Source organism: Physeter macrocephalus, chromosome 5 (assembly GCF_002837175.3).
Source record: "Physeter macrocephalus isolate SW-GA chromosome 5, ASM283717v5, whole genome shotgun sequence".
Lineage (NCBI taxonomy): Eukaryota > Metazoa > Chordata > Mammalia > Artiodactyla > Physeteridae > Physeter > Physeter macrocephalus.
The window spans coordinates 96,371,366-96,387,606 of NC_041218.1; the positions used below are offsets into that span (position 1 = coordinate 96,371,366).

The following is a 16,241-nucleotide window of genomic DNA, read 5'->3' on the forward strand; positions in this document are numbered from 1 at the left end:
CTTGCCTCCTTTATCAAAGATAAGGTGACCATATGTGCGTGGGTTTATCTCTGGGCTTTCTATCCTGTTCCATTGATGTACATTTCTGTTTTTGCGCCAGTACCATACTGTCTTGATTACTGTAGCTTTGTAGTATAGTCTGAAGTCAGGGAGCCTGATTCCTCCAGCTCTGTTTTTCTTTCTCAAGGTTGCTTTGGGTAGTCAGGGTCTTTTGTGTTTCCATACAAATTGTGAAATTTGGGAGTCAACCTTTATTCAGCGTTTAGACCTCTGAACTGAATTGCCTAGTGCTTCCTCGAAGAACCTATTGGTCCTCCTGTTACAGACTCACCCCACCCCCATTCCTAGGCCAATTCTGACTTAAGGGAAGAGTTATTTTGTTTCTCTACCCATCCATGAATCTTTTGCATAATCATATACTCACTTTTATCTCAATGAGGTCTTGACTCCTGAGGACTCCGTTGTTGATACTAAGCCATCTTTGTTGCTTTCCTCACTCTGAATGTGAGGCCTCAGGCAACTCAGCCTCTGTGTTTATCCATTTGGTGTATGGTAACAGGATGAATGGACTTGCTCTGTGTGACTCCAGTGCACAGAGGCAGGATTTAGAGGAAGAGGGAAACATCAGCGTATTCTTTTCATTCTACGAAGATGCCTCCTACTGTTCTGCTTTTCTGTGGGGATTGCATCCAACTTTCCTCCTTTTCACTTGAAAGATTTCTCCTTCTTCATTAAGACTCTACTCCAAAATTAGAGGAAAACTGTGTCATTCCTCCCTTTATTTACCAGTTTAACTAATAATGACTGCATGCCTATAGTATGTCTCAGATTATGTTCCTGCTGCTGGGGAGAGAGCATCAAACACATCGGACAAGTTCTTTCCCTCCCAAAGCTTCCATTCTATTAATACTAATGGACAGAGAGAAGAGGGAATGACCCCATCTGAGTGAGTTAGGGAAGACCTCACTGGGAGATGGTATTTTAAACCATAACCCATTCATGTGTATTTTCTTTCTTGTCCTCTTACACCTTGCTTAAGACTCCACACTTTCAGTTATTCTTTTTTCTTGCATAATTAAATGAATTTCAGGGTTCCCCCCCTGATCTTCAAAAATAAAACCTCTGTCTTCCTGCTCACCTGTTTGAGCTACTGTCTAGTCTCTCACCTTCCCAGACTTTACACAAGCCTCTAAAATATTCTTTCACCTCCCACATTCTTTTCATTTTCTTAGCCCCCTTGAATCTGGCTTTTGTTTCCACTGCTTTATTGATATTGCATCTTAATGAGCATTTATGATTTCCTGGTCATCAACTCTAATGCCTTTTTTCAGTTTTTATTTCCATTCGTTAATTCATTCATGTATTCACTAAAAAAACCCCCAATACTTGTCCATCTCTGCTGTGACATTGCACACAGTATTTCTTTCCTATGGAAGGTCCTTTTCCTTGTGTGTATGCAAGGCTAAATTCCCTTTATTGAAGGGACTGCTCAAATGTCACTTTTTTTCATCTCTACTTGATTTTTTAAAGAAAGGTCTCTTGTGGAACTAAATATTTCTATTTTGAATGATAGATTTTAACCTTACTGAGAGATGAAACTCTGTTTTATTGATTTGGGGATCTTCCACTGTACCTGACAGAGTGCTTTGCGTGTAATAAGTACTTATTAAATATCTGTTGAATGCCTGAAGGAAGCAGTAAACAAAAGTAACTTCATTCTTTGAACTTCTTTTAAAAACTAGTGTTGCAGAACAGTGTATTATTTTATTCTAAAAACAGATATTTAAAGAACTAAGTTACTTAAAGTGTGGAATCATATTTGAAGAAGATGTTTGAAACTGAAGACATGCCATCATAGGGATAAATAAGTAAAGCATGTCACTAAATGTTACTTTTCTACATTTTCACTTACTCATCACACTTTTTCAGTGAAATGATTGACTGGGTCAGTGGTTCATGGTAAAAAATATGTTTGATGTATTATCCTAAACATGCTTTTGAAATTCTGTCTCTCTTTGCTGTCTGGTCTTACCTTCTGGCATTTGATATCCAGTTTCCTCATATGTCTGATTTTCATTCAGATGGATTGGCAAAATTATTCTGAGTGTAATGCAAATATGTTTTTCTTTTGAGTTCAGTATATAAAGTAAACATCAATATGCTTTGACTATCGTTAGTGATAATTCAGAGGAATGTGAAATGTGTGTTTCTTTCATTAAGTTAAAAAATTGCCATGAAGAGATGGATATGGTAATATGTTTCTTTTTGCTAAGTAAATAAAAGTAGAGATTTAAAATTTACATAACAGCTCTACTGGCTTATTGGTGTTTACAGGTAAAATGTTTGTAGGTTGAAGTTTATTTCTAATTACATTGGAATAGAAGCCAAGGCATAGTTGTAGCAAAGCAGAAAACTTTGAATGAGTACTACTTTAAGTATTCTGTAATAATTAAGATCAAACTTATCTGTAGATGTTTACTTAATTGACAAGGATGCTTAATCACTTTTTTTTTGACACCAAGTAAAACCAGTCCTATAAAGCTTTTCCAGGATCAGGGCCACTCAGAAATCCTAAGGAGTCTGATTCTGTACGTAATTTAATATAGAATGCCAGAATCCAGAGTAGCTGAGGTTAGGTCCTGGCTTGTCCATTTACTAGGTACATAACCTTGGGCAGATTACTAACCTGCTCCATGCCTCAGTTTTCTCATTTGTAAAATGGGTTCATCAGAACATGTCTCTCATATAGTTGCTATGAGGATTAAATGAGATAATTTCACATAAAATGCTTAGAACAGTGCACAATAAGTGCTTAGTAAGTATTAGTTTTGATCATTAGTAAATAAAATGATAAATGTAGTATAAATAGGTAGAATTCTTATTCTTCTTTCAACGTGAGATAGCCAGAATACCTTCTCTACTCCTGAGTGTTTTTCCTCGTTGGTCCTTAGTGGTTCTGAAGAAATTAGTCTACCTTAAGGTGTGAGGGACAAAGCAAAGCAGATTAAATTGCATAGGAAGTTTGACATACAAAGTAATGGAATCAGGGTGAAAAAAGAGAGATGTCAGGATCTCAAACACTCTGATGAAGGCTCTTTTTGAAGAATTTTCCATCTTGAAAGGTGTATTCTCCATGAATGCTAGCCTCTTAATTTCTCTTTTAACATATTTCTCCCAGAAAATGTTTTACAGTTAGTAAATGAGTGAGGTTGATCAGAAGAACGTGAGGAGAATTAATTGATTCAGTTAATGACATGCTTTCTAAGCAAATGCAGAGGACAGCTGAGTGATTGTGGAGGGCTTCTTGACTACTCCAGTGATTTGGGGGGCCCTGCAGGGAATATAAAATGTGAAGTCAAGAATATATATAGGACACAGACGTAAAGCTGAGCACTCCTAGGGTGAGGAGAGGCTGGGAGCGGCCAGGAGGCAGTGGTGTAAGGATGGCTTAGACGGTGGGGGATCTGAGTGTGTGTCTTCGTTTTGCTCTTCACCAGCTGTGAGATCTAGACAAGATACTTAATCTCCCTAGGCTTAGTTTTCCCATCTGTAAAATGGAGGTTGTAATACCTACGTCATGTGAGATAATTTGGTTTCATTCATTGCCTCTTTATACTCCATAGAAGAACCAGTTTATCTAATTATATAAATCAATGGCTTCCCATGACACTTAGAATAATATCCCAGGTCCTTACCAGGCCTGTAAGGACCCATATGATCTGGCCCTTGCATACCTCCCTGACCTCACTTTATACTACTGCCTCTTTTACTTACTGTGTTCCAGCTACAGTGAGCTTCTTTCTGTTTCTAAATATGGTAAGCTTTTTGCCACAATGCATGCAGTATTTTCATTGATTGATCTTGTTGCCTAGAAAGGTTTTCACGTGCCTTCTCCAGGTCTCAGATAAGATGTAATATTGTCGAAGAGGCCTTTACTAACCTGCTAGTCTAGAAGAGCCCTCTCTGTGATCATTTCATTTTCTTCACATGAATTATCATTTCCTGATATTTTGTTTGTGTCTGAATGTATCTTACACTAGAATGTGAGCTTCATGCAAGTGTGACAATATCTGTCCTGTTCACTGCCTTATCCCTGTGCCTTAGAAGAGTTCCTGGCACGTAGGAGGTGCAATATGAAGATTTTTGAATAATTGAGTGAATGAATGTGGTTCTCGTCTACACTGAGATAAATATTAGTTCCTTTTTTTAACTGCATGACTCCTCTTCTCTTTATGCTTTCTTGTAAGACTGCAACAGAAAATATAAAGATGAGCCTGGAGCATCTTGTAGTGCCACAAAGGAAGGAAGTGCTGAAAACAAAAGAACTCTGAATGATGGGGAGTATGTCAAAGGGGCACAGGAGCCAACTGAAGAGCTCCCAGTGGCCCAAACTGGAATGATTTGAACAATAAAATACAGTAGTATTGTATTATAACCCAAAGTATAAACTTAATACCCACGAGTCTATGCTGATATAAATAAATGATTGAATGAATAAATAAATAGGAAAGAAGGGGCAAATCTCCTGTGCGGAGGAATTCCAGACAGTGTATGTAGACACTGCCCTCAGGAAGGAGGGGCACAGCTCCCCGCGCCTTAAGTGTGGGCCGTGCATGCCGACTTCCTTCCAAGGAGTGCAGCGCGGACGGGGAAGAAGGAAGAGTGATGTGACACTGGAGAGATCTTATTAACGTTACCTCGCCAGGTGGTCAAGGTCAGTACCAACAGTGATAAATCATGTCGATAGTGTGCACCTTTGATATGCTGTGTTGAAAATGGCACTTTACTTTTATCGTCTTCCTTCTCGAAACCCATAACTCCAGTCTCATTATTTGAAAAACATTAAAAAAAAATCCCAGTGAGGAATATTCTACAACATACCTGATCAGTACTCTTCAAAACTGTCAGGATCATCAAAAACAAGGAATGTATGATAAATTGTTACTTCCAAGAGGAGCCTAAGGAGGCATAAACATAATGTGGATGAGGATCTTGGAACAGAAAAAGGACATTAAGTTAAAATGAAAGACATCTGAACATATGCACTTTAATAATAATTCATCAATATTAGATTTTTAATTGTAAAATATGTATGACATTGATGTAAGATGTTAATAATAGGGAAACTGGGTGTGTTGTATATGGAAACTCTCTGTAGTATCTTGGTATTTTTTCTATAAATCTAAAACTGTTCTAAAATAAAAAGTTTAAAAAAAATTTGTGAACATTTTCCCACTGTATTCTTCTGTTGCATCATTTTAAGTGGGAAGCCCGATGAGTTTTAAGTAGAAGGATGACATGATATGATTTGTGATTTTAAAATGATCATCTGAAAGATGTGCAAAGAACAATTCCTTACCATGATCTGCAAGGACTGGCATGGTCTGGCCTCTGTAAACCTCTCCAATTTCATTTCCTGTCTCTTTCTTGCCATGCTTCAGTTACACTGGTCTACTTTCAGTTTTTTTTTTTTCTTCCTGTATGCCAGTCTCTTTCCTGCCTTAGGGCTTTCACACATGTTGTTCTCTTTGTTTTTAAAGTTCTCCTCCCTCTCCTCTCCCCATGGCAGTTCCTGTGACTGTTTGTTTAGTTGTCTTCTCCACTATTCTTAAGTCCAGAGTGGGCACGACTACCTCTTTTTCATGTACTTATGTATAGCCAGTACCTAGCATAATGCCTCACGCAAAGCAACATTCAGTATTTGTTGAATAAACAAATAGTAATTACTGTTTTCATTCACGCTTTAAAAAATATTAGTGTGCAAGTTCTATTTTAGCTGCTATGAGTACATACAAAGGGTTTATAATACATAATTCTTACCCTGAAATAGTTCCCAATTTAAAAGGAGTGATTGAATAATATTGTAGCATATGGAGGAAGGCGCTATAGTTGAGTGAAGTTCTGCCACTAGCCAACAATGTGACGTCAGGTAAATTATTTACCTTCTCTGTTCCTTTATTTATCTATTTGTAATGTTAAGGAGTTTGACTGGAGTTTCCTACGGCTTTGGTTCTCAAATCTGTGTACAATTAATGGTACATTGGTTCATTTATTTCTTCCCAGGCTCCAGTCTGGGTGGGGTCCAGGAATTCCCCAGGTGATTGTGATGTACCACTAGGTTTAGGAACTACTGATTTGGGTCTTTCTAGTTTAGGGGAAAGGCGGGGGCAGGGGAAGGGAAATAATCTTATAAGTCTATTGTAGTATGTAGCCGGCTGTGAAAGTGCAAAAGTCAGGAGTCAGGCAAATTAAGGTGTTGTATTTGTTCAGAGGCAGGGAAAATATTTTTTTGCTTGGGTGATGTGGGGACTTAATGAAACAGCAATGTGGAAATGGACTTTGAAGAGAGGATGCAGATTTGGGCAGGTGCAGAAGCGATCACGATTGGTGTTTAGTCTAGCTTTAGTTGGAGGCCAGAATATATGCAAAGAAGCAGGAGGGAAAAAATTACCCATTTTGATGCAACGGACCATACTTCTGATCTTGTTTTCCCCATTTTACCTGTGATACTTGGTTGTCCTTTTGGAGATGAAAGATTATATTATTGCAGCTTGATCTTCATTAGGTAGAGTTAAAACGAGGTGATGGACGCCATGAGGACGCTTTGGGAAATAATTGGGCATATTCTTCCTCAGGCCTTTGAGGGCTGTGCCCTTTGAGATCCACTTTGACAACACCATTGGTTTCCTGGTTAAACACAAAGAATATCAGGACCCACTATGTTATCTAAATTAATAATTTTGCTGTCAGAATGATGATTATTAAACCAAAGTTGGCTTTTTTATTTAGATGAAACCGTATAAAGGCAACATTCTGAGTAAATTATATGGCATCCACACGATGAAATAATGAGCTTAAGTTTAGGGGATGAAAGTAACGATCTAATGCAATATTTAGAATAGGTATACAGTATGTAGTTATTAACCTAAAAGTCACATCCTGCATTCTTTTGATTTGTGGAAAATTTGTCATTAATTGCCAGGAAGCCTCTGATTTTTCATACATAATCACGTCATAGCTGTTGACTTTCTCCCCCTTCTCCTGCCTTAAAAATACGTCTTTGTAAATAGATTACTTTCAGATCTGTAATGCTCCTTTTAAACATTGGGTTGCTAAGTTTAGCCCTGTTGCTCTCTTTTTTAAAATAGAATTCCCTCCCCCCCACCCCCACCAACTTTGCCTCTGAGTCATCACTGACAAATCACACTTTGTTTTTTCTTGGATGGCAACAGCCGTAAAATCTTATTTAACCTTCCTGCCCAGTGGGAGCCTGCTAGTTCTGAAATGCTTTTTGTTTTCATGAGCTACCGTTGTGTGGAGAAAATGGGTATGATCTTCCATTTGGAAACAGTCTGTGAGATGAATTCTGACCCTTCATTCAAACTCACTCTAAATGGGGCTGTTTTTAGTCAACAGTTGTCAAAGACAGCTTTTCAAGGCAGGGTCAGAAACACCAAAGACAAACTTGAGAAGGAAGAATGAGGTAGTGGGCAAGAAATGAGGCAGCTAGGCTGACCTTTAGCCTAGCATCCGGCCCATGCCCACCCCTGGAAACCATTTCAGATCAATCTAGGAGCTACACGTTAACCTGTAACCATCCAGTCACCCCACTCCTTCCTGCAGCCCTTGCTGTTGTTGGCCTATTGACTATCACTTGACTTTGAGATTAGAAAAGTGGAAATACCAAGCCCCTTGTGACATTTTGCTTGCAAAGAATTACCTTTATTAACGTGAATTATGGGCCTCCAGTGGCACCAGAGCTCTTAGAGAGTGACTTTCACTAGGCTTTTTGAAAGGGACAATGCCCCCCTTGCCAACATGGCTAGATCCAAGAAACACCTTTCTTACAGTAAAACCTCAGACTTGGGAAAATTTCCCCAGTTTCAGGAAGAGCCTTCATGGGAAAATAACTACTATTGCATCCCTGGTAGCTTTTTTTCTGCTATATTGTTAAGAAGAAGAACAGAGTCAGAAGTATAGACCTTGGAAGCAAATTTAAGACCATTTACTAATCTGCAAATTGTGTTCTGTGTTCACATTTCCTAAGGTGGCATTGTAGGCTTGCCTCTACTTCAGCCAGACCATGTGGGGTATCATCTTCTTATGTATAGTTCGTGCATTATTTGGTTTGATACAGGAGTTATGCTTTTTTTTAAAAAAAAGTCTGAAAACAATTGGTTTAGGTCAAATGCCCAAGATTTTATAGAGAAAGTGTCTGAAGGTCAATGTGGTTAAATTAAATACCTGCAGTTGTAGAACTAGAGGTTGACAGAAATTAGGAACCATGAATCTGGACTTCCCATCCAGTACATTTTTACTACAAAATGTTGATTTGATTTTCCATTTTGAAAGACACAGAAGTGATCTGTGAAATGGTGATTAGCACCAGGCAGCCCCAGGCAGCCCTGGAATGCTCCGTGGTTCAAATGCCCAGGACCAGATGGAGGTCCAGAAGTGGATGACCCAGAGTTTATTAGTTTTGCCACCTGGGCAGTATGGGCAAACCAGCCGCCATAAGGCAGTTCCAATTTCAGCAAAGCAGTAAATGAACATAAAAGTGAGTGTAAATCCCAAGAAAAAAGTAAAGGAGAATGGCTGCTGCTGCAAGGAGATTCATCCAGGCTGAGCCCCATTGACAGCCCTTGTAGGAGGCACATCTGCCATGCCAGGTAGAGAGGGCAAGGACAGGTTGCAGCACCAAGCCCTGAAAAGTCACCGCGTGAGTTGCTCCAGGAGCCAGTCTCCATTTGGGATGTTTGACTTGCTGGCTTGGTAGATTCCTAATCGCATCTGATGATAATAGAATGAGAAAAGCCAGCGCCTGTTAGATCGTGATGATGCTGTGAGGCCAGAAGCTTTTTTTCTGGAAACTATGGAAAGTCGTTATTTGGTCACCGCCTTTCCGTAGTTCTGGGCCCTTGAAGGCATGGATAGTCATCGGAACGTAAGCCCTTTGTGGCAGATGACCAGGAATCAAGTCATTATCCGCATATGGAATTGAATTATTATAGGTTTTTAAGATCTATATATGAAATACTGCAAGAGTCGGAGGTTGACCCTGCAGTTTTAGATGACTGCTTTAATAGATCTGTAGTTCTTGAAAGCTGAAACAAGTGTAATAATGAGGATATGATCCTAGGACCAAGTTGAAAGAAGTACAGTAATTTTTGTTTAAATGAGAATGATTCACTAATGAATTAAAAAAAGTTAAGTAATCTTGATCCTCTGTGCCAGTAAGAATGCTTTGGGCAACAAGGAACAGAAAACTTGATTAATCTGACTTAAACAAAATAGAGGTTTATTATTATTGTTTTTTCATGTTATGAGACGTTTAGAGGAATGTGGCTTCTGACTAGTTCACCTGCTCAGTGATGATGCAGGCTCTTTTTGTGTCATCTTGATGGAAAGTAAAAGGGGAAGGGAATGTACTAGTTGCTGATGTATTTTGCAATGGCTTCGACGCTGAAGGCTGGACCAGGGTTCCATCCGTTGGGTTAACCTCTGCCTTCAGGTGAGCTTTTCAGGAGCTGAGTGTCTCCGTGTTTGTATTTCTCAATTGACTGTTACTCAGTACTTAGTCTCATGCAATAATGTAATACTGCTCTTCTTTCCTTTGTATGATGAAAGTGTGGTTGCCTGCATATTTTCTAACCAAGCAAGACAATTTTTTCTCTCTCCTTTTTCCTTCTACAATGACATGAAGTGAAATCAGACGAGAATATTCCTATTATAACCTTCTGTTTATGAGTATAAAGTAGCTTTTTTTTTTCTTCTTCTGGTAGGTGGCATGTTTGACTCACATCGCTGCGAATTATCTTATTGGCCAAGAGGAAGCACGGCGCTGGGGCACAGCTCATGGAAGTATTGTTCCTTACCAGGTAAGAATACAGCAATATAGGATCAGTCTATTAGAATCTGCAGTTCTGTATGATATGAGTTTGAGAGATGATTCCATTTTAAAAAAAAGACTTTCAGTGTTTTCTGTCATATATCTTTGTTTGACTATAACAAGGTTCTGTTATTCACTTCAAATTCTGTGTTTTGCACATTTCTTCATCAGAAGATTAGTAACAGGACACTTGAATGGATCAAAAGAACTTGCTGAAAGTGAGTGACTTTTAGACTCAGATGATGGTTTGCTTTTATTTTTTTCACCCAAAAGACGCACTCATTGTACCCATTTTGTAAAGCCTGGTTTGTTCGCCATGTCAATTAAAAACCAAATGTTACCTACCCCAGCTGACAATAATATTCTCACAGGATTGGAGAAAAATGAAAATTTGCGTGTGACAGATCTTCAGTTCTTGAGCAAAGCAGATGGTTCAGGAACTGCTGTTCTTTATTAAGTGTCTAAACTTGTCCTCAGAAATTCTTGACTTTGGCTAGTGTGAATGAATATGTGAAGAAACTATGACTTTTCAAAAACAAAAACTCCTCTTCACCCTTTTCAACAGAGGACAATATTGGAAACCATGGGAATTCATCTCAAATGTTGGAAGTTCAGGCTTCAGTTTTTGATGTGTATGGAGAAAGTATCTGTGAGTCGGGAGGCTTTACAGTAAAGTTCCAAATCATGTCACATAGGGAGGTATTCACTATGTTCAAGTATAACGTTTATAGTCTATTTTTTGCTTATTTTAAAAAACAGAATGTCTTTAAAAAATGTTTTGTGTAGACCTCAGTATCCCTCCTGGGTGTTTACACCGAGAGTTCTGGCATCTTGGGTGTGCTCTCAATTATTTCACTGAGGTGAAAAGAAATTTAGAATCATTGGCTATTTTTATTATAGGTAAAAGATATGGGAGACTCGGTGTGTGTGTGTGTGTGTGTGTGTTTGTGTTTCTTTTCATTGAAGACAGAAATGTACTTTTCCTTCTTGAATTGCCCCAGTTACGTAAAATGGACACTGTGCTTATTTGATCTAGTTGGTTGCAGCTTTATAATCTGTAAGAAATAAAAGAAGATCTACTAGGGTCTTTCCTCAAAAGCCCAGAATTAATTTGTTTCCTCTTGATGGAGAACGGGTTCAGCACTGTGATTAAGGAACAAATGCAAATTTAGCTTGAATGAAGCTAGTATACCAAGATGGAGCCTAGATATGTTTGTAGACCCTGGTCTGTTTTCAATTTTTAAAAATAGATTTGGGAGATATTTTTATGGGTGAATTACAGGGCAATTATAATTCCGTTTTCTACAATAATTAAAGCTTTGCATCTCATTTGAGTTGTCTGAGTTTTGGGCTGAAAGCCTATAATGGAAGACCCTGATGGTCTCAGGAATTAGTTATGGTGGCCACCTCACTCTCTTCAATTTTTTAAAATTTTATTTTATTTTTATATTTTAATTGAAGTAGAGTTGATTTACAATGTTGTGCCAGTCTCTGCTGTACAGCAAAGTGACTCAGTTTTACACATATAGACATTCTTTTTCATATTCTTTTCCATTATGGTTTATCCCAGGAGGTTGGATATAGTTCCCTATGCTATACAGTAGGACCTTGTTGTTTATCCATTCTAAATGTAATAGTTTGCATCTACGAACCGCGAAGTCCCAGTCCATCCCTCTCCCTTCTCAATTTTATTGACCTCTGCAGGATTCTGGGGATCAAGGACCTCAAATGCATGAAATGAAAAGTTTTGAAAAGTAGTGCTCCTTGATTTGTGTGTTACTTTGTATACATGCAGGTTTTTTTTTTTGGCCGCTCTGTGCAGTATGTGGGATCTTAGTTCCCCAACTGGGATCGAACCTGTGCCCCCCTGCAGTGGAAGCACAGAGTCTTAACCACTGGACTGCCAGGGAAGTCCCTGTATACATGCAGTTCTTAACTTCTCGGGTTGATGATCCACTTGCGCTCTTTCCTCCCTGCTCTTGGGCTGCCATCTTTTTGAAAATGAGTAAATTAAACAAAGTATACAGAATTGAGATAAGCATTTTGCTGCTTGAACATCTTAGTGGAGGCTTTTCTGATAATTCAGATTTTTAAAAGGAATGTTTGATTTCAGCGCTCCTTTTGTTCCCATTATCAGTGGGCTTTGCCCCTGAGAAGTACCTAGCCCAAGGGATTGACCATTACATAATGCTCATGTTAATATTTTTAATGCATTGGTATTAGTTCAATGTTTCTCAACCCTTCAAACAATTACATTTGTAAAGACAGGAGTGTTTTAGGGACAGGAGAGGAGAGTGCAGAGAAAGCAGCTGGTCTTCAAAAAGAATATATTTTGTTTATTATGTATATGTGCAGTTATCAGTGCGGCCACCCCTCTTTAGATATGTGACTAACATGATAACACATCAAGGACCAAAGCAACAGCCTGGCTGCTCGTAGCCTCCTCTCGCTCTTAATGATCTTTTCCTATTTCAGTTGGCTTCCCCATGCTTATTTCTCTTAAACGTGCACATGAAGCATTTGGAAACCCCGTTAAGAGGCCGATTCTGATTCCAGGTCATGTTGGTGCTGCCCATCACAGTGATAAGATTGTAGACCTAGACTTTCTTATTGTTGGTGACTGCACCATCTCGTTTATATTCCACTGGCAAATGCCAGTGCTGATTGGATTTAATAGTCCATCCATTCCGTGCCTGACTGAAGCAGTGAATATGGCTGGGGAAAAACATAGCCACCATGTTATATAAGTTCATGGCTGTCTCTCCCCAGCCTTACTCAGCAATCTTGCCATATTTATCTACATATTTATCTTCTCTCTCTGATACGATTATTTCACATCTTCTCTCTCTTCAAGTCTTCCTCCTCTCTCCTCATCCTTAGGCAAAGACTTTGTCTCATATGACACTAAAAATTGATGCAACCAGAAGAGAACTGCTGCATTTTTTTTTCTACCATAACTCTCAAACTTCATTTCCTCCTATCAGAGTAAATGAACTGTCCCTTTCCACATTTTGCCGATTTAAAGGCATTGCTCCTGCACTTGATCTGTTCCATCACCTGTATTATCTGTCAGCGGATAAATATATGATCACGCCCTTCACTTAAAAAAAACCCAGCCTTGGCCATCACCCCCCCATACCCCTAACCCCCCAACTCTGGGGCATGTCTTATTCCATTTACCATCCCATTTCTTTGTGCTCTTATTTATATGACAAAACTCTTTGAAAGTTTTGGGTGGTGTCTGCTGGAAGGAAACACTGCAACCTCTATTCTGCAGTGCCATTTGTACCTCACAGGTAAAGAGACTTTACAGCACTCTGAAGCCTCAGGAGTTTGAGTGCAGTGGACTAGCAGCGGAAGCTGACTTTCTGGGCAGTTCATTAATAAGAATACTCTTCTTATGCTTTTTCTTGAGCCTTTCAAATGTAGGGCCTTCAAAGAGAATTGTTCCTTTAAATGGCCTGATAATTCACATGGTGATTTCTTTCAAACTTTCCCCTCCCCCACCAAGAGCTTCCAATTCAAGAGAGTGAAGAAAACAATTATTCAGACGATTAAATAAAACCATGCCTCCCTTTCTTCAGTTTGGGCTCATTCAACCAAGGAATAGAGCAGGAAACTGTGCTGTGTTATTTCTGGTAGGGACCTTATACTGTATATTTAATTTGGCATAAGCAGAGACTGAGACAGGCAGTAAATTCCAAGTTTGAAGAGATAGAGCACTTTGCTATCATTCCTTAGAAAAACATCAAAATGCTGTTAAATCATAGCAGATTAGGTAACCTTGGGAATCTTTTTCTTTTAACCCATGTTAAGGATGTTTTAAAAAGCCAAAATGTGAATGATATACATCTGTTTCTTGTGTGACTTTTTCTTTGTACCATAGTAGCAGTAAAGCATTCATTTGCTGAAGTTTGCAAGTACAGTTTAAACAAGCATATGATTACATTGCATATCTTATTTAATTGATGCATTGATAATAAGAGTAATAATAAACATGCTGGCTTCCATTGAACACATATCATGTAACTGGGATATATATCTACATATATGTGTATTTTTCTTTCTCATTTTATATGGATGAAAGGGACATTTAGAGAGGTGAACCAACTCTCCTATGGCTATAGCTAGAAAGTCAGAGGGCCTGGATTGGAACCATGGTCTTAAGTTTTCAAAACTTGTTTCCTTTCTCACTATATCCGAACTAGTGGTTCTTTTGGTGCTTGACACATTGTAGCTACCTGTCTTTTAGTTTTTTTGGCAGATAGAATTCTTCTGATCTGTTTCCATCATCTCTTTGACAAACGACCTATTTCTTATGATTTTAGAGCGTCCCAAACCTAATAACTGACATGGCTATGGAACTATATTGGAATTCTGAGCTATGCGGCAACTGTAGGTTTCCCTCTACCGTGTTTTCATTCATGCTTTCAAATGACTCCTGATAAGTAAGCAACAGTTCTTGAGCCCCCCTATGGAGTAGGCACTGTTTTAGTTCCGGAAGGCTTCCAAATGAGGAAAAACTAGGCCCTTGATTTCAATGAGCTCAGAGGCAATATAGCAAGCACAGCTGAGAAGATTTGAGCTTTGGCATCAGACAGGCCTGGGCTCATAACTTGGCTTTGCCACTTCATGGCTGCGAAATCTTGGACAAGTCTTTTAATATCCCTAGTTTTAGCTGCTTCCTATGCAAAAAGGTGATGATGATAGTTGTTTCCATGTTCATTGATGGAGTTAAATGAGATAGTGCGTGCTAAGTGTTCTGTGTAGTACCTGACTCTAGTAAGCATGTGGTGGAAGGTGGCTCCTGTTATTACTTCTGTAGTTGAAGTAATAATTATAACTTTGTGAAATGGTTTCTAGGAAACTATGAAATAGTCCCTATGAAAACTATCCATGGCAGCTTAGGGGCAGAATAAATAAAGAGACATAGCTGATTTTCTTTCTTAATGGAATTTCCACTTTAATTTCTTTCTTTAAAAAAAAACAAAACCAAAAAAACGAAAAGGAGGGCATTGTACTGTGCTACTTTTCTATTAAAAAAAAACAAACTGTCCTCAGATATTTTTAAGAAATTGTAGTATTGAGCCATTGCTCAAATGTAGCATTATTGAAAGAAATACAGTTTGGGGAGAATCATTTATAGCACCACCACTCAATTGTCAAAGGGAATAGGGCTTCTAGTTTACTGACATGTTTAGTAAATTGAGATTTAGCATAAATTCATACTTAACTAAATGAAACATGGTAAAAATGATTTTCAGAAGTATTCTCTGAGGAGTCCACAAGATGGGAACCTGTTTCTATAAAAGATACATACCTACCCTTTTGAGAGCCAAAAATTGTGGAACTTTCTCTTTCAGTTTTTAAAAGTGAGAGAACTACAGAATATTCTGAACATCTGTTCTTATAACCTTAAGATTGCAGTGAATTTTGATAATCTCTAACCAGTAAAAAAAAATACCTGAAGATTTTTTATTGGGAACAGAAGTGCAGGTGACAGCAAATACATTCGATTCTGTCTCAGAGGTTTCTGCAAACTTTTGGATTACTTAGCACTGACAAGTTAGAATATTCAAAGGTTTTTTTTGTTTTTTTTTTTTTAATTTAAGGCATGAATTGTCTGAATTTCCCCCGCCCCTTTTGTTCTAAAGGTTTTGTCCAGGTAGCTTTTGATTATTTGCTTTAGAGCTTATATTTGTCTTAATCCTTATGAATTTGGAATTCTTGTTAAGACAAAACAAAATCATTTACTTGAAGATCCTCATTACTTTGAAACCAGTTGGCTAGGATTTTATCTCAGTCCTAAGAATATAGGTAATGGGGCAGTCCAACAGGCAGATAAAATTAGAGCAGACATGCTAGCTGCTGGCATGATAGTTGCCACCCTCTCTGCTTCTCCCTAGAAAAGCTTCAGCTTGCTTTGATTTCAAATAAAATCCCTAAATTTAAAATAAATTAGGCAACATGATGTTTAAGGAGAGCATATTGCACAAAGAATAAACATATGTACGACTGTGCAAAAACCATTGTGATTTAAAAAAAATCAGTATTGCCTTCAGTTGACAAATATGGTCTTTTTAGTGCATTTCACGAGAGGTAAAATAGAAAGAGGCACAAGGAAAGACAATGTATCTCAAGGAATAAATCTGAAATTCCTTTAGGATCTTATCAGTTTCTCTGGGATTCTCAATATTCTTCTCGTTATATATGGATAATTGATAGGATTGTATGTTGTTTATGCCTATCAAATTTGGCTAAAATAACCCCAAAGAATAAAATGCCATTTTGAATATTCAGCTAAGTGAGAATATTAATATTTGTTTGGTTTTTTTTTTTTTTTTTTTTTTTT

General features: G+C 38.2%; 1 protein-coding gene across 16 annotated transcripts in view; it reads left to right on the top strand.

The window, feature by feature from the left end:
• Positions 1-16,241, top strand: part of SUGCT (succinyl-CoA:glutarate-CoA transferase) — an 806,218-nt gene that overhangs the window by 124,571 nt on the left and 665,406 nt on the right. For all 16 annotated transcript variants that reach the window (XR_008617466.1, XR_008617468.1, XR_008617464.1 and 13 more), the window contains one exon: positions 9,783-9,878. Coding sequence is in view for 7 of the 16 variants with exons in the window: in XM_055085091.1 (XP_054941066.1) it covers positions 9,783-9,878 (96 nt within the window). In the remaining 9 variants the exon portion in view is untranslated. The remainder of the gene's footprint in view (positions 1-9,782; positions 9,879-16,241) is intronic.